Source organism: Mastigoproctus giganteus, chromosome 2, assembly GCF_048544385.1.
Source record: "Mastigoproctus giganteus isolate SK-2022 chromosome 2, ASM4854438v1, whole genome shotgun sequence".
Classification (NCBI taxonomy): domain Eukaryota; kingdom Metazoa; phylum Arthropoda; class Arachnida; order Uropygi; family Thelyphonidae; genus Mastigoproctus; species Mastigoproctus giganteus.
In genome coordinates, this window is record NC_143576.1 from 39,997,475 (window position 1) to 40,023,571 (window position 26,097).

Sequence of the window (26,097 nt, forward strand, 5' to 3'; positions counted from 1 at the left end):
CTAACTAAGAAATATTGTTCAAGGTTTAGGCCTAAATGGTTGTCAGATGAACTAATGAGACATGTGGCAGAGAAGAAAAATGCATGGGATACATACAAATTAATGGGTGACATGGAAGCCTATGATAGATATAAGTTGGTCTGTAACCAAGTCACAAAGAAGATTAGGCAGGCAAAGGCAGACTACGAAAAATCCTTGGCAAAGGATGCAAAGAAAAACAGAAAAGAGTTCTTTACATATTTAAACTGAAGAAGGAAAGGGATGAATCAGATTGGTCCACTGGATATTGATGGTTCAACAGTTGAGGATCCTGCTCAGGTGGCTAACAATCTAAACGAGTATTTTGCATCTACATTCACGCATGAGGAGTTATTCAGGAAGGAGAATGATGTAGGTAAAGTAAACATTGGCAGTGAGCTGGATGATTTTGTAATAATTGAGAGGAAAGTGGAGGAGAGATTGTTGAGGATAAACATAAAAAAGGCACCTGGGGTGGATGGGATCTATCCAGTTATATTAAAGGAGGCAGCAAAGGAAGTAAGCAAACCCCTAGCCATAATTATGAGAGCTTCTTTGGACTCAGGGGAGGTACCCATAGACTGGAGATGTGCAAATGTAACCCCAATTCACAAAGGAGGATCAAAGGATGACACAAGTAATTATAGACCTGTTAGTTTAACTTCTGTTCCAGGTAAATTAATGGAGGCACTGGTTAAAGAAGCACTGCAGGATCATCTAGACAAGAATTCAGTTATAGCTCAGACGCAGCATGGTTTTGTTAAGGGCAGGTCTTGCCTGACCAATTTGATTGGATACTATGATGTAGTCACAAAAGAACTGGATGCAGGGAATAACTTTGATATTATATATTTGGATCTTAGAAAGGCTTTTGATACTGTTGCACATGGAAGACTGCTGCACAAATTGGAGCAGTGTGGCATTGGAGGCAAATTGCTGCTATGGATAAGGGGATGGTTGAGTGGCAGACGACAGAGAGTGGTAATCAATGGACACTGCTCAACGTGGACTAATGTTATTAGTGGAGTTTCTCAGGTTTCAGTGTTGGGTCCGTTGTTGTTTTCTGTGTTTATGAATGATATTGATGACGGGATATCAAGTTTAATGTCCAAGTTTGCAGATGATACAAAGGTTCGCAGGGTTGTTAAGGACACCACTGACGCTATGCTGCTGCAACAGGATCTGGAAAGGTTGAACAGATGGGCTGAGAGGTGGCAAATGAAGTTTAACATTGACAAATGTAAAGTACTACATATGGGAAACAGTAGCCCCAGAGCAACGTATCAACTCTGCGGTACTATACTGACAGGTGGAGAATGAAAAGGACCTGGGGGTAATTGTGCAGGCAGATATGAAGTTCTCTGAGCAGTGCAGACGAGCTGCAAGAGTAGCTCATGGTGTCTTGTCAATGATATACAGGAATTTTTCTAGCAGGGATAAGGAGGTGATTATTCCCTTGTATAAGGCAATGGTTAGGCCACATCTTGAGTACTGTATACAGGTCTGGAGGCCTCATTTCAAGAAGGATGTAGAGCTGCTGGAACGGGTACAGAGAAGGGCAACAAGATTAGTGAATGGAACAAAGGGTTGCTCTTACGAAGAAAGGCTTAAGTTTTGCAAATTACAGAGTCTGGAGACTAGGCACCGGCGAGGTGATCTGATAGAGGTGTATAAGGCTTTGAATGGTTTGAGCATGCTCAATGCCAATGGGATTCTTCATCTTGCTCAGAATAATCACCTCAGAGGGCATAAATTCAAATTGAGGAAGGACGGATGTCGGATAGATGTGCGGAAATTTGCCTTTGGCCAGCGGGTGGTTGGTTGGTGAAACCGACTTCCATCACTTGTTGTTGAAGTTGATAGCCTAAACAAATTTAAAGCTCAACTGGACAGGTATTTCGAACAAACGGAGGGGTGAAATGGGAGTAGTGTGTGTGTGTGTGTTTTTTTTTTTTTTTTTTGGCTGATGCTGAATAAGCTTGCTTTCTTGCATCATATGCCTCTACTAATGCTAATGCTAATGCTAATATTAATGAATTCTGTTCAAACCTGAAACAGCTGCTCTAACACTAATATAAAAATTGTCAACAAGAAAGATATTCTATTTTAAATTAATTGTATGCTATATGCATAAACATTAATTTAATTTGTACATTCATATTTTGGATGATTTATATTAACAAAGTGATAGTCTCTATTAAGATCCCACTAAAAACAGGAAAACAGCAAAAGTGAAACAAAAAGATAACATTTATGAACTGCATTCAAAATGCTAAATTTTTCATTACAAAGAAATGTTGATGAAAAAAAACTTAAATTGTACTTAAAAACTTAAACTTAAATTTTGAATTGTTTTGGAAATAAACTATTTTGTTTCCAATAAAGCTCCAAAGTATTTAAGATGTAATTAAAATCAATGCCTAATGGACTTGACTCTGCAATTTCACTTTTTACTGATATTAACATTGCCTAGCCACTTTATTAAGACCATGAAAGTTTGGCCTTTGTGCCACAATCTAGGCAAAAATATGAAAATAAAAGAGCTCATATAGTTAGTAATGTGTGAAAGAAAGCCATTTCATCTAACATGCAGTTCACAGCAATTGGGAATGAAGAGGATCACAGGGACTTCCAAAGAGGTATGATTATTAGCACACATTTATCGGGTCATACAACAGAGGGGATGGCTATTAAGTATTTGAAGACTAGATACATTTGATTCTTAAATGAATGGGAAAAAAATGAGTAAAGAGATGTAAGAGCAGAGTGATCAATAACTGCAGATTATTATGAAAATAAAAAATCAACACTAAATGAGGGAGAAATTAACCTCTGCTTTTAATGCAGAAGCACCACAAGGCTACAGTACTTTGAGAGTAGGACTTCAATCATCTGTTCTGGCCAATGCTATCTCCACATTAGCATTAGTTGAGGCATATAATGCAAGAAAGCAAGCTTATACAGCATCAGCCAAAAAAAAAAAAAAAAACCCGTTCCCATTTCGCCCCTATGGTCACTCCAAATGTTTCTCTAGTTCAGCCTTAAATTTATTTAAGCTATCAACTTCCACAACAACAGATGGAAGTCTGTTCCAGCAACCAATTACCCGCTGGCTAAAGGCAAACTTCCGCACATCTATTCTAAAACTATCTTTCCTCAATTTGAATCAATGCCCCCTCAGGTTCTTAGTCTGAGCAAGTGGAAGTATCCCGTCAGCAGTGAGCCTGCTCAAACCATTCAAGGCCTTATACACTTCAATCAGATCATCTTGCAGATGCCTAGTCTCCAGATGCTGCAATTTGCAGAACTTAAGCCTTTCTTTGTAAGCACAACCCTTTGTTCCTCTCACCAATCTTGTTGCCCTTCTCAGTATTCATATTAGCAACTCTACATCCTTCCTAAAATTAAGCCTTCAGACCTGTACGCAGTACTCAAGGTGTGGCCTGACCATTGCTTTATACAAAGGGATAATCATCTCCTTGTCTCTGCTAGCAAATTTCTTATATATCATAGACAAAACTCGATGATCTGCTCTGGCAGCCCATCTGCACTGCTCAGAGAACTTCATATCTGACTGCACAATTACCCCAGGTCTTTTTCATTCTCCACCTCTCTGAGTGTAGTACCACACAGGTGCTATGTTTTTCTTGGGTTACTGATACCCCTATGCAGTATTTTGCATTTGTCAATGTTAAACTTCAGTTGCCACTTCTCAGCCCATCTGCCTAACTTTTCAAGATCCTGCTGCAGTAGCAAACTGTCTTTAGTATCATTAAAAAACCTGGCAACTTTTGTATCATCAGCAAACTTGGACACTAAGTCTGATATACCGTCACTGATATCATTGATAAATACACAAAACAACAATGGGCCTATTATAGAATTTTATTGTTATTAGTGGGGGACTCCACTAATAACAATAGTCTAATAATAACAATATTAAAAGGATGCTCTCATAATTATGGGTAAGGGTTTGCTAACTTCCCTCACTGCCTCCTTCAATATAACTGGATAGATTCCATCCACCCCAGGTGACTTTTTTTATGTTTAACTTCAACAATTTCTCTTCCACTTTACTCTCAGTTATTACAAAATCATTTAGCTCCCTGTCAGAGATGGATAAACTTCTGGCATTCCCATCCTTGAATATGTCCTCTTAAAGTAGATGCAAAATACTTATTCAGTTTATCAGCTACTTGAGCAGGATCATCAATAGTCGAACCATCTATCTTAAGTGGACCAATCTGATTCATCCCCTTCCTTCTAGGTTTATATAAGTAAAGAACTCTTTGCTGATTTTTTTTTTTTTTTGCATCCTTTGCGAAAGATTTCTTGTAATCTTCTTTTGCCTGCCTAACCTCCTTTGTGACATGATTACAGACTAGCTTATATCTGCCATAGACTGCTGTGTTGCCTGATAATTTATATGCATCCCATGCGTTTTTCTTCTCGGTCACAAGTTTCATAGGCGCCTCCGTAGCCAGGTGGGCAGGCGCAGCAGGTGCGTAGTACACGCTTCTTGATTAGACCGGGGTTCGAGCCCATGAACCACCAAATACGGAGGATGCGGAAAGGTCAGGGAATGACCACCGCATATCCCCGGAGCAATATGACCTGGGGCGCCTCCGTAGCCAGGTGGGAAGGAGCAGCAGTGCGTACCACACGCTTCTTGATTAGACCGGGGTTCGAGCCCGTCACCACCAAATATGGAGGATGCGGAAAGGTCAAGGAATGACCACCGCATATTCCGGAGCAATATGGCCTTAGTTGCTAATGCTCCTAAAAACCAAACAACAACAACAACAACATGACCTTAGTTCCTAATGCTTCTAAAAAAAACTAAATAACAACAATAACAAGTCTCATAAATTCATCTGACATCCAGTTAGGCCTGAACCTTGAACAGTATTTCTTAGCTGGTATGAAAAGCCTAGTAGCCGCCAAGATTAAGTCCCTGAAGGCTTCCCATTTAGAATTCATCATTGATAACATCATCAGCTGATTGCACTGTATAGAATTTAAAAGCTGACTGAGACCAGCGTAGTCACTTTACAAAAGCAAAAATCCTTCCTTTACCCTTGATGGTAGTTACATCTTTAAGTAAATCGCACATCAGTAGACTGTGATCACTGTCACCTAGTGGTTCCTTTATCTGCAAATTCTTAATACATGAATAATCACTGCTGATAATCAGATCAAAAGTATTACTCCCTCAGGTTGCCCCTTGAACATGTTGCTGTAGGAAAAAATCCTCCAATAAATCCACAAAAGTCTTGCTAGCATGCAAGTGACCAACCCACAAGTTCCAGTCAATATCTGGAAAGTTAAAATCCCCATTACAAGACATTCTGATTTACTGGCCCACTCTATTTCTCTGCACAAATGTTTATTGTGCTCATCAGATTCATTATGCCTATAACACACTCCTACTCTCATTTTCACATTCCCAGTGTTTATGTCACACCAAACAGACTCAGCATTGCACTGTCCACCCATGTCAACTGGATGCACTTCCTTCCTACCCTGTCTATCCTTTCTGCACACATTGTACTTCCAAAATTCCAATTCTGCACTGCTTATATCTGTGTGATACCATGTTTCTGATATCCCAACAAGATCTGCCTTTGATGCCTTGTCAGCACTTCAAATTCATCAAATTTATTTACTATACTTCTAGCATTGGTATACATGGAAGTATACATGCACCTATTCTTACTCTTAGTTACCGTAACACAGCCCGTGTATTTACTTGTTCCATGACTCCCAGCAACTTGCTCTCTAGGCTGCTACTCATTACAATAGAAGCAGTACAAAAATCACTTTCACCTCTGCCTGCAGCTACTGTTACTCTTTTAGTCTGTGAATTCCCCCAAGCTACCAGTTTTCCGACCCACCTAACACTGCCACATCTCAATCCCATTGAGCATATGTGCATGTGAAGGACTGAAAAGGCATGTTATGCTGCACAGTTCTCTTCCTATGTCAATCCAGTAATTGAGGCCAGTTCTGAATGGTCCAGTATTCCGCATTTCACATTTGAACAGCCTGCTGACTACACTTCATTATGTTAGAATAGTCATTAAGACCAACAGTCCATGGGTGAAACTCAAACTGCTCTTAACATTTCTAAGGCTTTTGATGATGTTTGCAATAAAGGTCTTTTAAATGAGCTCCCATCTTATTGATTTCTGACTGTTTTCCAATGGGAATTGAGTTTTTTATCTGACTGCTCACTGTGGGTGATGGTAAATAGCTCAGTCTTCTAAATTCTTCAGAAATGCTGGTAAACCCCAAGTTTCAGTTACTCCTATCTATGTAATTTTCCAAGTAATTTGACAATTCCCCAATTTTCCAAGTAACACTTCCCCAATAGAGGTCAAATAGTCTTGTGTCTTATTCAATATGGCAAAGAAAACTTGGTTAACTTCAATCTGTCTAAAATTCAGTCAAGTTTTATTTCTCACAAAACAGAATCTACTGCTCATCTTCAATGACACTCAGATTTCTAACGCAAGATCTCTATTAGGGATTACCCATCAAAAAGGATGGGTTTCCTTTTCACTCTTGACATTTCTTCTAAACAACTACTCACTCTATACAAATCTCAAATCTGCCCTACTATGAAATACTGTTCCCACATCTAGGTGGTGACTGTGAACCTCTCATTCTCAAACCTCTAGGCTCAATTCAAAAGAGGGAAATCTGATTAATTGAAAACCCATCCCTTGCAAAGTTCCTCCACTTTATTGTCTGATAGGCTTCAGTTTCTGCTGATTATCATTTTTACAGATACTTCCAGGCATCTGTTCATCTTTTGTTCTACTGAATTCACATCTGTAATTCTGCTCTTTTCCAAATATAAGCCACAACCAGTCAACATCTATTTGCAATCCAACTCCAAACTCAGTCCTTTTATCATTTATCCTTCCTCATTTATTTCACACTTGTTTATCCCTTCTGTCTTTTGGAACAGCCTTCCTTCACATGTATTTCAGAAAAATTACAATCTACAAAAAATTTTAGTGTAACATTAACAAGTATCTTCTGTCCTATTCATTCTTGAACCCATGCATGGTACTAAATACTATAGCTTCTACTACCTGTCATGTTAGGGATTTTCATTTAAAAAAATAATAATAAACTAAAGTTATCAGCTCATGCCCTAATAAAGCAGCTAGGTAGTACTGATCAACTAAATAATTTTTGTTGTGACATGAGAATCGCAAATAATTTTTAATAATTTCAAGCCAAATTAAATTAACATCCACCTGATGACTTATTTACCAGGGTTATAATATTCTGACTGCTACAGATAAACTGAAAAATATTGCAACAGCAAGCCATTTTCAAAGTTAATGAGGAAATATTTTTAAAATATCTCATCTTTGATAACGTGAAAAGAGAAAAAAGATTACTAAATATAGGGTGCTAAAAAAATTTCAGATTTCAGAAGTGACTTTTGAAGTATCACTCAACACCAAGTTTAAGTTGTGGGCAGAGCTTGGAACAAAAAAATTCATTAATATTAAAAAATATTATTTTCAAGCCAGTCTTCCCAGAAAATTTTGAGAACTGTTTTGATACATATTGTAAATATTCAAATTTATTCTTTTAAACTGTCTTAATTTAACTGCAAATAAGTTAAGCCCTCCTTCTCCTGTAGAATCAGTGATAAGACAAATCCCTAAAAAGTATTAATAAACTGTAAATATTTTTTTAAAATTATTGTCAATTCAACAAAAGGAATTGCCTTGGTCAGCTGTCCTGTATGCCTTAAGTCGAGTGTGCAATCTGACATTACAGAAAAATATTTGATGTCCCTGACCATTTCACACAGTGCACATGAAACAGTACAAAACAGAACCCTACTATACACTACATACGTTGTAATTAGTAACAAATGTCAATAATTACAATGTTTTACTTTTTTAATTACTTTTTTTTTAAATTTATTTTAAATAAAATATGTGTATTTTAGTGCAATTGCATCATTTATACACAGCTAAATATATTAGTAAATTTGCAATAGCGGCACCGTATAAGTTACATCTGATATTGTGAATACCCTCACTACGAGTTGCCATGACATTGCACTCATATTGTGAAGATATACTTCACAACTGTTTTGCCATCATTACATCACTTGGGTACCTACCCACCCACCGAAGAAGGGCCAAATAGCCCTGAAACGGCGCTGTCTGGGTGATGGTAAGCACTGAGAATAAGTAAGAACAGTCTTCTCCTTCAGGTGAAGCATTACTTATTCAAAGTAGTGCAATGTCATGGCAACTCGTCATGAAGGTATTCACAATATGAGATGTAACTTAAACGATGCCGCTATTGCAAATTTGCTAATATATTTAGCTGTGTATAAATGATGCAACTGCACTAAAATACACAGTCTTATCTCTTTCGCAGCTTGAGGCTTTAAGCCTTAATGCATTAGAGTTTTAAATAAACTACAAAATATGTTGGGTGAATGAAATTTACTCATTTTTGTGCATAAATTTAAAAAAGAAATAAAAACGTGATGTATTTTGCAATTTTCTGATAGAGAAGTTTCTTCTGCTGCATATGAAAATTTCATTAGTGGTCAATCTTTCAAATGTCAACAGAGGCAACAGAATTTGCAATAGAGTGCAAATTACTCTATTGCAAATTCTCCTTATAAGTGCCTAGCTTCCAAATGCTGCAATTTGCAGAAATGAAGTCTTTTGTAGTAAGAGAACCCCCTCCATGTTCTTGATTAATCTGGTTACTTTTCTCATAAAACCAGATGGAAGTTTGTTCCAACAATTAACTACCAACTGGCTGAAGGCAATTTTTTCTGTATCCAGTTCCTTTATCATAGTATCAATCAGATTGGTCAGACAAGATCACCCCTTAGTTTGTCATGTGTCAAAAACTATACAATCAATAATAAGAGTTTGAGGTTTGAAATTAATTTCATTCATTTCCTAAAATGTGTGCTCGTCTTTTTGAGACATTTTGTATTAGCTGCTACCCGTATCTGATACGATATGTTCAGCAACAGGTCAATAGGATGAACTTGAATGGTTTGGTCATCAAAAGAAATGTCCAATTTCTATTTGGTGTAATGTACCTTGAAAAATATTTTCTATTTCATGTGATTTATTGAGAACTTGTTCTTTGTAGCTTTTAGATCATCAGATAATGTTCACTTTTTAGTAGATTATTTGAAATTGTCCATTTAATATAGTTATTTTGGAAATTAGCAAAACAGACAAAAAGAAAGAAAGATAGCTAAATGTTGATCCTCTATCAAAATGCATCTAAATAAGGATATCAGTATTTAATAGCACAGGATTGTAAAATCTAGTAATGATTCTAGTAATTGTACTCATTTATCTATTTGAAGGAATCAACATAAAAGCTACATCTACTGAAATCCCCCATTAGGATAAACAGGTGAGTAGTAAATAAATTTTCTGTTTATTCTTGTGATAACAAGGTCAGAAGAACTGTGTAACTTCTGTGGCTGCAAATTACATTGTGCATTATCCCACATATCAGGCATAGCCTCTTTCTGTACACAGCCATGATTTTTTTTTTTTTTTTGTAGTTGTTGGCGCATAGGCTTCTGTGGCCATAATGCACCTCCCAAGGTTTTTGTAGTACTTTTGAAAGAGACAAGGGATTTAGAAAGGCTGGTTGGTTGTCGGGTTTTATTGGTGCATTAGCAACTAAGGCTATGATGCGCAGATTTAGGAAGGCAGTGAGTCACTCTGACTGCATGCTGATTGAATGTGCCGAGAGAGATGGAGCATAGATTATATTGTATTGTGCATTGTTCGGTATCACTGTTGAGTTGGATGGATGTTATTGCTTATATTGCTTCATTTGCGTACTTCGTTATAAGTATATATGTACATAAGTAAACATATTTTATATAATTATGGGTTCTAAAGAATTGAAAAGTGGAATAAAAAGGAAACACGTTACTTTAACTATCATTAACAAGCTTAAAGTGATAGTACAACTTGAAAATAGTGTTTTAAAAAAAAAATATGCTTAAGAATTTGGAACAAGGCCAACAAACTGTGTCAAATATTAAAAAACAAAAAGAATCTATAAAGACATTTGCTTTAAAATTTTATGTAAAGAGTGATAAAAGCAGTGTATCAAATAGACAGACATTAAAAAAGGAAGTGTTGCTGGAAGAAGCTTCACAAGTTAGTGCATACCATCATGTTAGTTCGTAGTAAATCACCGAAGCAGGTGAAATGGCATCGTTTTTGTTATATCTCATATTGTGAATGCCTTGAACGAGTTGCCCTGATATTGCACTACTTCAAATAAGCAACACTTTCCCAGTGGAGAAGACTAATGTAACCGCCAAGAATAAATTTAGAAAAAAATTAAATGAAATAGTAATATAATCAAGACAAAACTTGACAGTTTCTTCAAACCTGCATTATTATGTTCAAAAACAAGTACAACTTCTGAGCCTTCTATCGATTGATAAATGTATTGTATTTTTATAGTTTTTAAATAAAGGCCCTACAGTGATATTTTTAAATTTATTTTCATCAGCATTACCCATATCATTAAATTTTCCATTCAGATGTGCTCTAAGTTTTTCAGTCTTTTAGGGCTATCTTTTGCTTCACTAATCTGGATTATCGTTTAATTCGGATGACTCTTCCCCCAATTAATCTGGATTAGCGAAGCTTTACTATATTATCAACAGCTTACATACAGCAAACCCTTTAAAACCTGGCACCCTCAGGGATTAAGTGCATACAATTTTAAAATTTTACAGACTTTAGAGAGCTATACCTAGTTATTAGGTTTTTTTGAGAAGCACATTTCAACAAATAAGCAAAAACAACTGAAATTATTTAGATATGTAAACATTTATAATGAGGGAAAGATAATGTTAATGATTAAAATGTAAATAACAGTTCAGTTTATTAAATGTAAACAAATAACAATAATTACAGCAAATGTTGTCATATATAGTAATGTCAATTTTAAATGCTTGCCTAACATACACACACACACGATATCGATGAATGCACTACAGACCAAAAACAAATTCTTCTACATTGGAGGATAAAAAAAAGAATTAACTATTCTTCTTAAGGAACAATTATAATGAGGCTATTTTTATCAATTTACCTGATATTTTGCTTTCAATAATGTACTGTGGGGAAATTCAATCATTTTCTTTTCCAAAACAACACTGATTGCTGAGTTTTGTTTTGCCACCATTATAATTACAGCAGAGAGAAAAACAACAGGTGGTCAAGATCATTCACCAGGCCTTCTCCTCCATAATGTTAGTACTGAATGACCTTGAGTTGCCTGTTGTTTTTTCTTGCTTCAGTCATGCACTTGATAAAATGTATGGCTAGATATAATGGCAGAAAAAAAACTTGTTTTTGTGGAATTAAATCTTTTGTTTGTGCATATCAGTTAGTCAGTTTATGGAAAGATTAACGAGAGATTTAATAAAATATATTTTTCCAGCTGAACCTACACTGGGCATTTTCAATCTCACTTTACTCTGACCTGTTCTAAAGTGACATCAAACTGGTCACCAGCTTGTATAAGCACTGCGTGACTAGTTATGTAGCTGTAATATGCAAAAACAGTTCACACTAAGTTCCAAAATTTACCAAAGCTTACCTCACAGATGTTTGTGGGACTACCCCGTCCTCCCACGCCAACAGGATTTAAACAGAATTATAGTTTAAATTATATCATGCAATGGTTTTAATTCTCAAAATAGAACGAATTTGCCTTTGTAACGAGTTGCAGTAGTATTAACTACTTTCAAACTGATGGTTCTACAAAAGTTTATGTGATCAACTTTCTAAAGATGAGACTATTATGACAGCCTGGTTCAAGATGAACTGGCCCACAATTGAATGGAAGGTAGTCTCTAGGTCTTGCAATGAATAGTTTTGAAAGAGGCTGTCATAGAAGTCGCATATTTTTAAAAAATAGCCACTTTACCTTTTGGCAAGACCATCTGTTTGACAGTACTGAAATATCAGGGCAACAGACAATAGAACAAACTTGCCACTGAAAAGAGTTGCCCTATTATTGCACTTCTTACGATGCTTGCAGGACTATTTTATGTATGCAGTTTAAATCTTGCTGGCTACACAACTAGAATGAAGAACAAGAGTTCTGCAAACACATTTATAAAAACAGAAATGTCACCCTATTTGTGCATGAATTCTTAAAGACAAATGGTATTGTTCATACAAGTTGATTAACTGTTGATTGTAAAATGCTGATTAACAGATGCTGAATGTAAAATATTGATTTTTTTTTTTTAAACTTGTGCTAGATTTTAAAGAATTCTTGCTTGTAAAATGCTAAATTTTATAGAGTTTACTGTATTCCTTTAATCTTATCATGAGATCATGAAAATTCGTATATCTAAAAATGGGAAAACTAAACATGATTACCTCGAAGATAAAAGCACCAAGTCAGCAGGAAAGAACTGGGTATTCATCACTTTCATTATATCTCCAATACTAACATCTGCCCATTTTGTTGACTTCCACTGGCCATTTTTCAAAACTTTTAAAACAGAAAATGAAATTCAAAATTCATTACACCAGAAATATATTTTTTAAAAATGTGTGCTTTAATGCAAATTCAGGTGCTAACTTGAACATTGTACAATGTTCAAGTTAGCACCTGAACATTGTACAATGTTCAGGTGCTAACTACTAGTAATTTGCAATAATACTGCAATAATTAAAGACAAACACCAACCAAGAAATTAAAAATTTACTATAAAATAAAATATACAGAAATAAAATATAATGAAAACACTATCGGAAGACTAAAATATTCCAATAAATTACGATAAAATAAACTACGATAAAAACGTTAAAAATATAGTTAAAATACCAAAGCAATAAAATTATCTAAAATAAACTGGATTAAAAGCGATAAAACCTGAAGCTTTCGGAGACTGCTGTCTTCTTCTTCAACAGTATACTATTACTGCAATGACACATCCTTAAGAAGCAGGCCCATGGCACTCATGCACGTGGTCCATCAGACACATGGTCGGCATTCCCCATGCGTGTATCGGAAACGGAAGTGGCTCAGGATCTTTTGTTTGTTTGTTATTTGGATTTTAGGAGCATTAGCAACTAAGGCCATATTGCTCCGGGATATGCGGTGGTCATTCCCTGACCTTTCCGCATCCTCCATATTTGGTGGTGACAGGCTCGAACCCCGGTCTAATCAAGAAGCATGTGCTACGTACTGCTGCTCCTTCCCACCTGGCTACGGAGGCGCGCACTCGGGAGCGTATCAAACAGAACCGGTCATCCCTGTCTGAGGACAACCGCCTCAAACAGGGGGTGTAAACGTGTCCCCCTTTCCCTGTTAACAGTATTACAACTGGATGAACCGATTCGCAAGCTCTCGAGCCACTTGCGTTCCCAAAAATCCATGGGCGCGGTCCGTAATGACCACGCCCATGGGTCTTCAGGGGAGATCCGATGCTGCTTCTCCCAGAAATGCTCTGCCACAGCAGACCTCGCATAATTAGCAGTCTTAATAGCGGTCATGTGCTCCCCCAGACGATCTTTTAAACGTCACCCCGTCTCCCCCACATAACACTCCTCACAATCCAGGCACTTAATCTCATAGACCACACTACTATTATAGTCCTGGGCTACGGGATCTTTAACTTGAGACACCACTGTGTGCAATCTCTGTCCCGGAAGTTGCACACGACGGGTCTGACACTCCCACAGTGCCCGTACAATGCGTTCTGAAAGGCCCGGATAGTAAGGAATGTATGTGGTAGCCACAGGGGCAGGCGACTCCCTATGACTGGACTCTACCCTATAAATATATTTGTCCAAGACCCTCTGGGGGTACCCACACTTCCTGAGGTCTGCCATGACTCTGCAAATTTCCATTTCCTTATCCTCGGGGGTACTACAGTGGGTCCCCACCCTATTCAACAATGCCCTGGCTACACTATTCTTATGATGATAATGGCATATTCTTATGCCGAGCTGTAATGAACATACTGGCCACGGCACATAGGCTTTCTATAAATCGTTGTCTTTATTCTAGACCCATCTCTGCTAACCAGGACATCCAGAAATGGGAGGGACCCAGCTTTTTCCACCTCCGAGGTGAAGTGTATAAATGGGGAGAAGCTGTTAAGTAAATTGAGCACCTCATCTTTCTTCCCCTTTTTTAAAATGGTGAACGTATCTTCCACATATCTCCTCCACTCGCGCATGGGGAAATCCAACTGATGAAACACCCTGGTTTACAGATCCTCCATTGCCAAATTGGCCACAATGGCACTAATGGGGGAACCCATGGCCGTGCCATGGACCTGCTTCTACATAACTTTTTGAAAGATCATGGTAGTGCTAGCGAGGCAAAACTCAACGCCTTTACAAATATCAACAATACTTAGTAAACATCTAGCACTTAAGTTATCATCCTGTTCCAAGGCCAACCTTATACAATGCACCCCATGTCCAATGGGGATACATGTGAACAAAGATATGCCAAACGAGATCATAAGTTCATCTTCACCTATAGACTGGCTTCTTATAAAGTTCACAAATTCCTTGCTATCCTTAACTACTAAACTGGAGTGTCCCACTATAGGAGCAATAACTCTAGCTAAAAATCGAGATAAGGCATAGGTGGGACTACCCACAAACGATACTATTGGTCACAATGGAATGCCCACCTTGTGCATCTTTGGGAGGCCATAGAACTGGGGTAATCAACATCCTGAGGCATGAAGAGTCCAATAAACTTCTTTAGTTATTTTGCCAGCCCTGTATGATGTTGTTTTTTGGTTTTGGTTTTTTTTTTTTTTTTTAGGAGCATTAGCAACTAAGGCCATATTGCTCCGGGATATGCGGTGGTCATTCCCTGACCTTTCCGCATCCTCCGTATTTGGTGGTGACGGGCTCGAACCACGGTCTAATCAAGAAGCGTGTGCTACGCACTGCTGCTCCTTCCCACCTGGCTACGGAGGCGCCATATGATGTTGTTAACTTGTCTCTCCAAACCAGCTAACGGATTTCAATGGGTAACTTTATATATGTTGGTATCCTGTAAAAGATCCAGAGCTTTTGCACAATAATCTCCTTTGTGCAGTATAACTGTGGATCTGCCTTTATCGGCAGGTAACATTATAATATCCTCATCCTTTCTAAGTTGTCTTAATGCTCTTTCATGTCTATGGCTAAGATTAGAATGTGCCATCCTGGCCTGACTTAAAATAGCCGCAATCCTAACCCATATCTCATCAGCTTGTGTCACGGGTAGTTTGTTGATGGCTTTTTCCACTCCCATAACCATCTCTACAATGGGAGGCCTAGCAGGTACTAAAGCAAACTTTGGACCCAGGTTAAATACTTCCTCCCGTTCTTTAGTAAACTGTTTGCCGCTAAGGTTATGAATAAAGTTACCAATATCCCTATTACGTACCACCACGGATTCCTCTAGCAACCTATTGAATTTGTTGGTTTGCCTACGTTTGTAAATGTCTGCAACCCTGGTTGCTTTATCTGCCACTACTCTCAAGATCAACGCACAATGAACCGTTTTTATCGTAGTTTATTTTATCGTAATTTATTGTAATATTTTAGTCTTCCGATAGTGTTTTCATTATATTTTATTTCTGTATATTTTATTTTATAGTAAATTTTTAATTCCTTGGCTGGTGTTTGTCTTTAATTATTGCAGTATGGAATTTCCCAGCCCCATAGGCCTGTTTGAAGATATAGTGAATAATTATGGCCATTTGATGCTTCGACACATCCGTGAGTACCAGAAAATTAGCATAGCTGAAACTAAAGCCCAGGACTATACTAGTAGTGTGGTTTATGAGATTAAGTGCCCGGATTGTGAGGAGTGTTATGTGGGGGAGACGGGGTGACGTTTAAAAGACCGTCTGGGGGAGGCACATGACCGCTATTAAGACTGCTAATTATGCAGTCTGCTGTGGCAGAGCATTTCTGGGAGAAGCAGCATCAGATCTCCCCTGAAGACGCGGTTATTACGGACCGTGCCCATGGATTTTGGGAATGCAAGTGGCTCGAGAACTTGCGAATCAGTTCATCCAGTCGTAATACTATTAACAGGGACAGGGGGACACGTTTGGCCCAGGTGCTAGAGCATTTATTGATAGCAGTTGGTTTTTTGCAAGGTGATTAGAGTGTTTTTTGGTTGTATTATTCGACTATTTCTTGCTTTTTCCCTGCTGTTCAATTGTTCTGAAGAAGCTCCACCTCCAAGTGGTCTGGGCCGGGCAGCTGGGGGGTTCCCCAGCTGGCAGTGAGCTTTTTTTAGGAATATTTCAAAATTTCGTGTTTTTTGGGTTTTTTTTGTTTTGGTTTAAATTTTGTTTGAGCTTTCATATCATTTAGTGATTAATCTTAGTATTAATTAGGTTTAATATAGTTATATTTGTAGTTGAATTGTTTTGTATTGTTTCTTATGGCTTCAAAGAAAATAATTTCAGATCCCCGGAGTGGGGATTCTGATAGTGATAGTGATGAACAATTAAGTGATTTTATACAGGGGAAAGAACTTATGGTGAAATCTCAGCTTCAGGAAGAACGGACAGAAGCTGCTGGGCCTAGTGAGGGAGTTCTCTCTAAGAAAAAGTGGAAACATAAGATTAAGAAAAAGGTGCAGGATGAAGAGGACACGAGCGAATCTTGTGTTAAGAGATCCTTGTGCTCTCGGGCTAAAGAAAAGGAATAGTTGAGGAAGTGGGACCTCAGGATAATAGCCAAGAAATATATAAGGATGGGTGTGCTCCCCGTGATGGGTTTGAGGACCTCAAGCAAGTGAGACAACGCTTAAGAACTTTAATTTTGAACTATAAAGTGCCAATAACAGCATTAGATGAAATGCTAATGCTTTGGGATCACCTCGAGGAGGTTGTGCAAAAAACTCTAATAGATAATGCTGTGTTGAAAGCTTTATTGAAAGAGAGGACTGCTGGTGGACTACCAGCAGAACGAACATATTTTGAAGCAGTGAAGGCTTCTATTGAACCAAGAGTTGCGACTAAGTGTGATCATTAAGGCTACGACGGAGAAATTCAGGACCAGTGAAGACGTGAAGTTGGAGCTCCTGAAGACTATCCGTCCGGCCTTGAGTGATACAAAAGTAATAGGTGTGAAGCCTATTCGGGATCGTCGGGTTGCCTTGGAGGCAGCCACAGAACAAGACATTCGTAAGATCAAAGAGTGCTCCCGACTTGGTGAGCTAGGCCTAGTGGTCGAAAAGTCTCTAAAGATCAGACCAAAACTTGTTATTTTTGACTTAGATCAGGAAGTCAATCAAGATCATCTCCTGCAGGAGCTTTGGATCCAAAACCTTTGTGGGTCCGAGGTTTTTTCGGAGGAGCAGTTTCAAAGTGAGATAGCTGTGATGACTAAAAATAAAGCTAGAGGCAGAATTGGCTATAATTTTATTATTGAGACGTCGGGCTTGATCAGGCGAGTTCTGATCGCCCGTGAAAGGGTTTATGTTGATTGGAGTGCGCATAGGGTGAGGGATCTTATAGTTCCCACGCAGTGTTATAGGTGCATGGCTTTTGGCCATGTTGCCAAACATTGTAAGGGTGAGTCATTCTGTGGTCACTGTTCTGAGAAGGGACACTCTTTTAGGGATTGTGACAAGCGGAGGGACTCTCCGAAATGTGTTAACTGCTGGAGGAGAAAACTACCCTCTGACCATTCTGCTGTTGACAAAATATGTCCGGAATATGCTAGGGCAATAGATATTTTGAAACACAGGATAGATTATGGAGAGTAAGAACTCCATAATTCAGATAAATGGTCAGAGAGCGATTAGTGTGGCCTCGCAGTTGACACGAGTTATAGAGGAGGAACGAGCTGATTTGGTGTTACTTCAAGAACCGTATGTGCTCAGAGATAAGGTAGTCTGTTATTCATTCGATACAGAATTATAGCTGCTCCCAGATCTCCCTGTGCTGCAATAATAATAGCTGACCCACAGTTGACAGTAACTGTTGTGTCTACCTTGACTACACCGTATGGTGTATGTGTTGAGGTTATAGGGGGATTTGGTAGAGTATATTTTGTGTCCTTATATTGTAGGCCATCAGAACTTATGGCTGTGTTCATAAGATATCTTGAGCAGGTTGTAAGTACACTAGGATCAGTTCATTTAATTGTTGGTATGGATTCAAATGCTGGATCTACTCTGTGGGGTGGCCAAAGCTCTGATGATAGAGGTATAGAGCTGGAAGAGTTTCTGGTTGCTGTAGACATGGAAGTGATTAATGATTCAGAACAACTGCCAACATTCTCCTCTGTAATTGGTGAGTCCTTTATAGATGTTACTGCTTGTTCTAGGTCCATTTTGCAGATGGTTAAAAATTGGAGAGTGCAAGAACATTTGACGACCAGTGATCACATTTAATATTACTACTGGGGAGCCTATGAGGCACTGGAGTGATATAGGTAGATATTCAATGCGTGGTGTAAACTGGATCAGATTTCTCGCTCTATGGCATTCTAAGATTGATCATTTGATGTGGCATGCTCTGACTGCGTCAGAGAAGGCTAGGAATTTGACTTATATATTGCAGGACTTAAGTAAACAGTGTTTGCAGAAGAAGAGAAGACCGCAAAGATCGGTACCTTGGTGGATACCTGAGCTTACGCGTATGCGAAAAGATCTACAACATGCGCATAAGAGGTATCAACGTGGGAGGAGGTGTTACTCTCATGAATCGTTTGAGCTGCGGTTGCAGTATCAGATTAAAAGAAATGAATATAAGAATAAAATTGTTTTATTAAAAAGTGCTTCTTGGAGAAACTTTGTGCAGGAGAGGGGCTCTGCTGATCCCTGGTCTTCTGTATATAAGTTGGTCACCGATAAAATCTATGGTGGTGAAATTATGTCCACGTTTGTGGCTACTGACAGAGTGACCTTGGGATGGGCTGATTCTGTCTCCTGTTTGATCAATTCAATTTTAGTTGAAGATTCTCCTGATACTTTTCTGCAGAGTCAGATTGTTCAGGAGAACTCTGATTATGTAACTAATGGGAGCGCGCCTCCCTTTGTTCCCGCTGAGCTCGAGTTAGCTTTACAACAGACCAGAGAAGGTTGTGCTTCGGGACTGGACAATACTGAAACTACTGTGGTGAGGAAATCATGTCAGGCGAGTCCTGATGTGTACCTGGACCTTTTCAACACGTCTTCGTGAGGGAGTATTTCCGGCAATATGGAAGACGGCTAACTTGAGGGTTATTCTCAAGAGTCCTGAGAAGCCCATAGATGAGCCTCGTTCATATCGCCCAATAGCTCTATTGTCGGTTATCGGAAAGTTGTTGGAGCGGCTGGTCCTTGGGCGGCTGATGGTTCATTATGCTGCTCAGGGGCTGGTGGCCAACAATCAGTATGGTTTTAAGGCAGGCTCCTCTGCAGAGGATGCCATTTATAACTTGATCAATCATGTTAATGAACAGTCTGGTCGATATGTCCTGGGCTTGTTTATGGGCTTTAGGGGGGGCGTTCGATGCTTTGTGGTGGGGCAGTGTCCTGCACAGTGCTAGGGCGTCCCTCTGTCCAGGAAATTTATACCGTCTTCTTGAGGACTATCTCCGAGAGAGATCTGTGCTCATCTGTACTCCTTTCATGAAGTGTGAGAGAAGAGTTTACAGAGGATGTCCACAGGGTTCGGTTCTGGGGCCGACTCCCTGGAATTGGGTTCTTGATGAGTTCCTTCAAATGCAAGGTGTGGAAGGCATGACCAGCATAGCTTATGCTGATGATTTGGTTATCTTGGTGTGTGGGGAATCCCGCCGGATGTTGGAGGAGCAAACAGCTGCTTCTCTAAACCAATTGATGAGCTGGGCAATTCAGCATAAGCTGGAGGTCTCCGCAGAGAAATCCGTTGCAGTTCTTCTGAGGGGGACGACTCAGCGGGACTCGCCCTCCTTTGTGTCGTTCTGGTGATCTTTCGCTTAGAGTGGTTAAGAAGACTAGGTACCTGGGTGTTGTCCTGGGAGAGCGACTTTCTATGGTAGCGCATGCTGCCTATGTTCGGGACAAGGTGAAACGATCTTATGCCAAGCTCCAGCGAGTGACGCGTGTTGATTGGGGTATAAAGCGGGAGCCCTCCACCTCCTTTATGATAACATCTTTACCCCGATTTTGACTTACGCTGCTGGGGCTTGGGGAGGGTATACAGAACACTCACATGTTCGTAGAATCTTGTCTTCAGCACAGAGGTTTGCTCTCTTAGGTAAAACCCGGGCATGTAGAACTGTGTCCACGGATGCTTTGCGTGTCCTTGCGGGAAAGATGCCTGCTGAGTTGGTTGTGGCACAGTTTGCATTGCGATACACTCTTCAGCGGGGGATTACCAGAGTGATTTTTGGTATCCGGTCATGCCCGGTGGGGCAGTTGGCTGTCTCCCCTGGTATAACAGCAGAGCGGGGACGAATCGATGATGAGTTGAGTACCATATGGCAATTCCAATGGACAAACTCTGAGAAAGGTCTTCATTTGTACACCTTTATGCCCTCGGTCTATACTGTGAGTAGGGAGCGATGTTCCTGGCTCCAGTTTGGGTTGGCGGCTGCTGCTGTCCACACTGGGCATGGCCTGAGGTCAAGGCTGTTTCGTTTGGGGTTGACCCTTACGGAGTTTTGCGAGTGTGGAGAGACCGAGACTGGCCTCCACATCTTGTTATATTGTCCTTTATATGAGGATTTGAGAGTGAGGTTGGACTAAGGGACGCTCACTCTCACTGAAATAAATTTAAAGTTTATGTTTGAAAGTTATGGAAATTTTTGTTCTTTTATGAATTTGGTTAAACTGGCATATGGTCACTGTCGGGTAATGCCTGGATGGTAGTAGAGACCTACCTCCTCGTGGTGGGGATGGTAACTTGTGGTGAGTGGTGTGATTGCCCATCCCCACCACAAGGCTGAATGGTCGAATAATTTGTATTTTATTTTGATTTGAGTTGACCAATTTTGGTCTTTAATATTAACAGTTTTTCTTTAAAACTTGGTTAAGATTGATGATTAAATGAGAATCGGTTGCATATGGATGAAAATCCGGGTGGAAACTGAGATGACAGCTCACTCAAATGAAAATGTTCTTTAGTAAACTGTTTGCCGCTAAGGTTATGAATAAAGTTACCAATATCCCTATTACGTACCACCACGGATTCCTCTAGCAACCTATTGAATTTGTTGGTTTGCTACGCTTGTAAATGTCTGCAACCCTGGTTGCTTTATCTGCCACTACTCTCAAGATCAACGCACAATGAACCGTTTTTATCGTAGTTTATTTTATCGTAATTTATTGTAATATTTTAGTCTTCCGATAGTGTTTTCATTATATTTTATTTCTGTATATTTTATTTTATAGTAAATTTTTAATTCCTTGGCTGGTGTTTGTCTTTAATTATTGCAGTATGGAATTTCCCAGCCCCATAGCCCTCTTCGAAGATACAGTGATTATGGCCATTTGATGCTTCGACACATCTGTGAGTACCAGAAAATTAGCATAGCTGAAACTAAAGCCCAGGACTATACTAGTAGTGTGGTCTATGAGATTAAGTGCCCGGATTGTGAGGAGTGTTATGTGGGGGAGATGGGGTGACGTTTAAAAGACCGTCTGGGGGAGGCACATGATCACTATTAAGACTGCTAATTATGCGAGGTCTGCTGTGGCAGAGCATTTCTGGGAGAAGCAGCATCGGATCTCCCCTGAAGACGCGGTGATTACGGACCATGCCCATGGATTTTGGGATTGCAAGTGGCTCAAGAGCTTGCGAATCAGTTCATCCAGTAGTAATACTATTAACAGGGACAGGGGGACACATTTGCACCCCCTGTTTGAGGCAGTTGTCCTCAGACAGGATGACCTGTTCTGTTTGACATGCTCCCGAGCCACTTCCGTTTCCGATACGCGCGTGGGGAATGCCGACCATGTGTCTGATGGACCACGTTCATGAGTGCCCGGCGCCTCCGTAGCCAGGTGGGAAGGAGCAGCCGTGCGTAGCACATGCTTCTTGATTAGACTCGGGGCTCGAGCCCATCACCACCAAATACGGAGGATGCGGAAAGGTCAGGGAATGACCACCGCATATCCCAAAGCAATATGGCCTTAGTTGCTAATGCTCCAAATAAACAACAATCATGAGTGCCATGGGCCTGCTTCTTAAGGATGTGTCATTGCAGTAATAGTATACTGTTGAAGAAGGAGACAGCAGTCTCCGATAGCTTCAGGTTTTATCACTTTTAATCCAGTTTATTTTAGATAATTTTATTGCTTCGGTATTTTAACTATATTTTTAACGTTTTTAGCGTAGTTTATTTTATCGTAATTTATTGTAATATTTTAGTCTTCCGATAGTGTTTTCATTATATTTTATTTCTGTATATTTTATTTTAGAGTAAATTTTTAATTCCTTGGCTGGTGTTTGTCTTCAATTATTGCAGTATGGAATTTCCCAGCCCCATAGGCCTGTTTGAAGATATAATTTGCAATGATTTTTGCATTGTCATAACAATTTTTTTGCAGTAAAGTTAGAAATGAAAAATATGCTACCAACAACAAAATAGTAGTACATTTAGCACACAGTTTTATATACAAAGTATTAAGTCCAAATGGTAAAGCAGAAGTACTCATCTCACCAAATCAGTATTTTACATAATGGTTAACTCTCCACCTCGTGAACAAACACACCTTGGTCTGAATGAACCAGAGTACTTTGGTGGTGAAAGTTCTTGATAGGGCCAACATAGCCAAAATCAGTCAAATTACTGTATATGGGTGAGATAAAGTGCATTTTGCTAGCAAAGAGTTTACTTAGTTCAATGTAAGTGATTTCATTAATTAAATTACATCCTTAGGCATTTTAATTTTGCATCAAACGATGCAAAATAAAATTGCTCAAAGTAATTGTCAGCTTTTAGAGAGTGCATCTATGCTGCAACTTATATTTGGATCCAACTATGCAAAATTAAATGCTTAAAGGATAGAAATTAATTAATTAAATCAATGAAGAACAAAAAAAATCTATAAAAAGAAAGGAATACTAAATAATTAGAACATGGAATGTAAGATCAATTAATGAGAAAGAAAAAAGAGAGTGAGAATTAGATAAGAGAAAAATTAAGATTTGTATAATGACAGAAACTAAATTTATATTAGTATTAGTAGTGGCATATAATGCAAGAAATCAAGCTTATATAGCATCAGCAAAAAAAAAAAAAAAAATTCCCACTTCACCTATTTATTCCCTCCAGCAGTTTGTTGAAATTACCCACTTCCACAACAACAAAAAAATGTAAGTTTTCTGTTGTATTTATATAAACCACCCACTCAGCAATCCACCACCTGCTTGCTAAAGGCAAACTTATAGATATCTTTTCTACACCACCTGCCTCAATTTAAATTTATGCTCCCTCGTGAGCATAGTCTAGGCATAAGGAAGAATCCCATTAGCATTGAGCTTACTCAATTTATTCAAAGCCATAAACACCTCGATCAGATCACCTCGCATGTGCCAAGTTTCCAGATGCTGCAATTTGCAGAGCTGAAGCCTTTCATGGTAAAAGCACCTCTTTGTTCTTCTCACCAATCTTACTGCCCTTCTCTGTAACCATTCCAGAAGCACAACACCCATTGTAAAATGAGACCTCCCAATCTGTATGCAGTACTCAAGATTTGGCCTGATCATTGCTTTATACAATGGGATAATCACCTTCTTATCCCTGCTAGCAAAATTCCTGTATATCATTGACAAAACCCCATGAGTTTCCTGGCAGCCAGTGACAACTGCTTAAAGAACATATCTAACTGCACAATCCCTCCAAGGTCCTTTTCATTTTCCACTACCTGAGTGTAGTACCACACAGTACACTACTCTGTAGTTACTGTTACCCGTTTGCAATACTTTGCATTTATCAAGGTTAAACTTCAGTTGCCACCACTCAGCCCATCTTTCTAATTTTTCTAGATCATCTTGCAGTAGCATACTGTCATTACTGTCATTTACCACCCTGCCAAACTTTGTATCTTCTGAAAAGTTGAACTTTAATTGTGATATGCCTTCATCGTTGTTGTTGTAGGGGTTTCATGGCGCATTAGCTACTTTGGCTATAATGCACCTAGGCCTTCAGCCTTCATTGTTATCATTAATAAATATAGAAAACAACAATAGGACCAGCATCGAACCCTGGAGACTCCACTAATAACATTAGTCCAAGAAGAGCGGTGTCCAGTTATAACGACTCTCTGTCTTCTCCCACTCAACCATCCCTTTATCCATAACAGTAACTTGTCCTTAATGCATCATTGCTCCAAATCTCTCTGGTCTACTCTCTTTTCAGTGCAACAGCATCAAAAGGTTTCCTGAAATCCAAGTATATGATATCAAATTTATTTTGATCCAATACATCCACCACTAGTCTTGCTAGGGTATCAATGACTACCCGACAGGTTCCAGTCAATATCTGGAAAGTTCAAATTTCCCATTATAAGACATTCTGATTTACTGGCCCACTCAATTTCTCTGTACAGTACAGTATAGTTGTTCATTGTACTCATCTAAATCATTAGGCCTATAACACATTTCTACTTTCATTTTACCTTTCCTGGGGCTTATGTCACACCAGACTGATTCAACATTGCACTGGCCACCCATGTCAACTGCATGCACTAATTTAGATTTTATGTGCTTCTTAACTAACAGCATAATCGCTTCTCCCCTCCTATCATGTATGTCATTTCTGCACAAATCGTACTCTCAATAACCAAATTCCTCATCCTACATCCGAGTAACACAACATATGCCAAAAATGTCTGCATTTGATGACTTGACCAGCAATTTGAAATCATCAAATTTATTTACTATACTTCTATCACTGGTGTATATGCAAGTATACACACACACACATGGTCTTCCTCTTAGTTTCCCCAAAACAGCCAATGCATTTACCACCTCCATGACTCACTGTAGGCCTTGAAATCCCCCACACTCACACCTTGCTTTTGAACCTGCTGCACATTCCAGTAGAAGAAGTGCAAGAATTACTTTCACTCTTTTACTAATGACACGCAATTAGTAATGACCTTGCACATAATTTACACGCAATTACTAATGACCTTGCACAGATTGTTCGTTTACCTACAAGAATACCGGACAATCCTAATCACACAGCCAATATGCTTGTTCTTTTTCTCACAAACAACCCTTCTAAGTACACGGTCAATATGAGAGGTGCTTTAGGCACTTCAAATCACAACTTGGTGATTGTCTCTTCTCCAATGGAAACTTTATCTCATGGCTATTCCCAACCTCGTGTTGTTTGGCATTACAAGAATGCAAAATGGGATGAACTGCGAGACTCTTTTCTTCTTTTCCTTGGTCGGATTACTGTGTCAAAACTTCTGATGTCAACATTTGCTCAGATCGTACCTGTGAAATTATTCTTGCAGAAATGGAATCCTTTATCCCACACTACACTTTAAAATCTCGTTCTTTAAATAAACCTTGGTTTTCCAATAAATGTGCTAAGGCTGTTCAAGAGAAGAACGTTGCATATCATAATTGGCTTGTTTCTAATTCTCCAGTTTCATTTTCTGCCTACACCAAAGCTCACAACAATTGTAAAGCAGTTATTAATCAGTCCAAACTAGAGTTTGAACAGGCTAAGAGTAGAAAACTTGCTTCTTGCCCTAATGGTAACAGAGCATTCAGGTCTCTTGCCAAAACTATTGGCTGCAACTTTTGCCCATCTCTGCTCCCACTTCTTTCAAAACCAGATGGTTCTGTTGTCACTTCAGCCAAGGATAAAGCAAACCTGCTAGCATCACATTTTTCTTCCAACTCGATGTATCAATGATCTTGGTAAAACACCTCCCACCATTCCCAACATGCTCCATTCAATACCTCCTGTGGTCTTCCGTCAAAAGGATGTCAGAAGGATTTTGACGAATCTTGATGTTAAGAAAGCTCCAGATCCCGATGGTATTTCTCCACTTGTTCTCAAAATCTGTGCTCCTGAACTTACTCCTATTCTTTGCCGC

General features: G+C 39.1%; 1 protein-coding gene across 2 annotated transcripts in view; it reads right to left on the reverse strand.

The window, feature by feature from the left end:
* The window catches only part of ATP8A (ATPase phospholipid transporting 8A1), a 1,160,338-nt gene that overhangs the window by 886,036 nt on the left and 248,205 nt on the right, over positions 1–26,097 (reverse strand). Inside the window, exon 6 of one of the 2 annotated variants that reach the window (XM_090368461.1) lies at positions 12,462–12,576. The exons of the other annotated variant lie outside the window; for it this stretch is intronic. Within the exon in view, the coding sequence (XP_090224587.1) occupies positions 12,462–12,576 (115 nt within the window). The remainder of the gene's footprint in view (positions 1–12,461; positions 12,577–26,097) is intronic. 2 annotated transcript variants of the gene reach the window in all.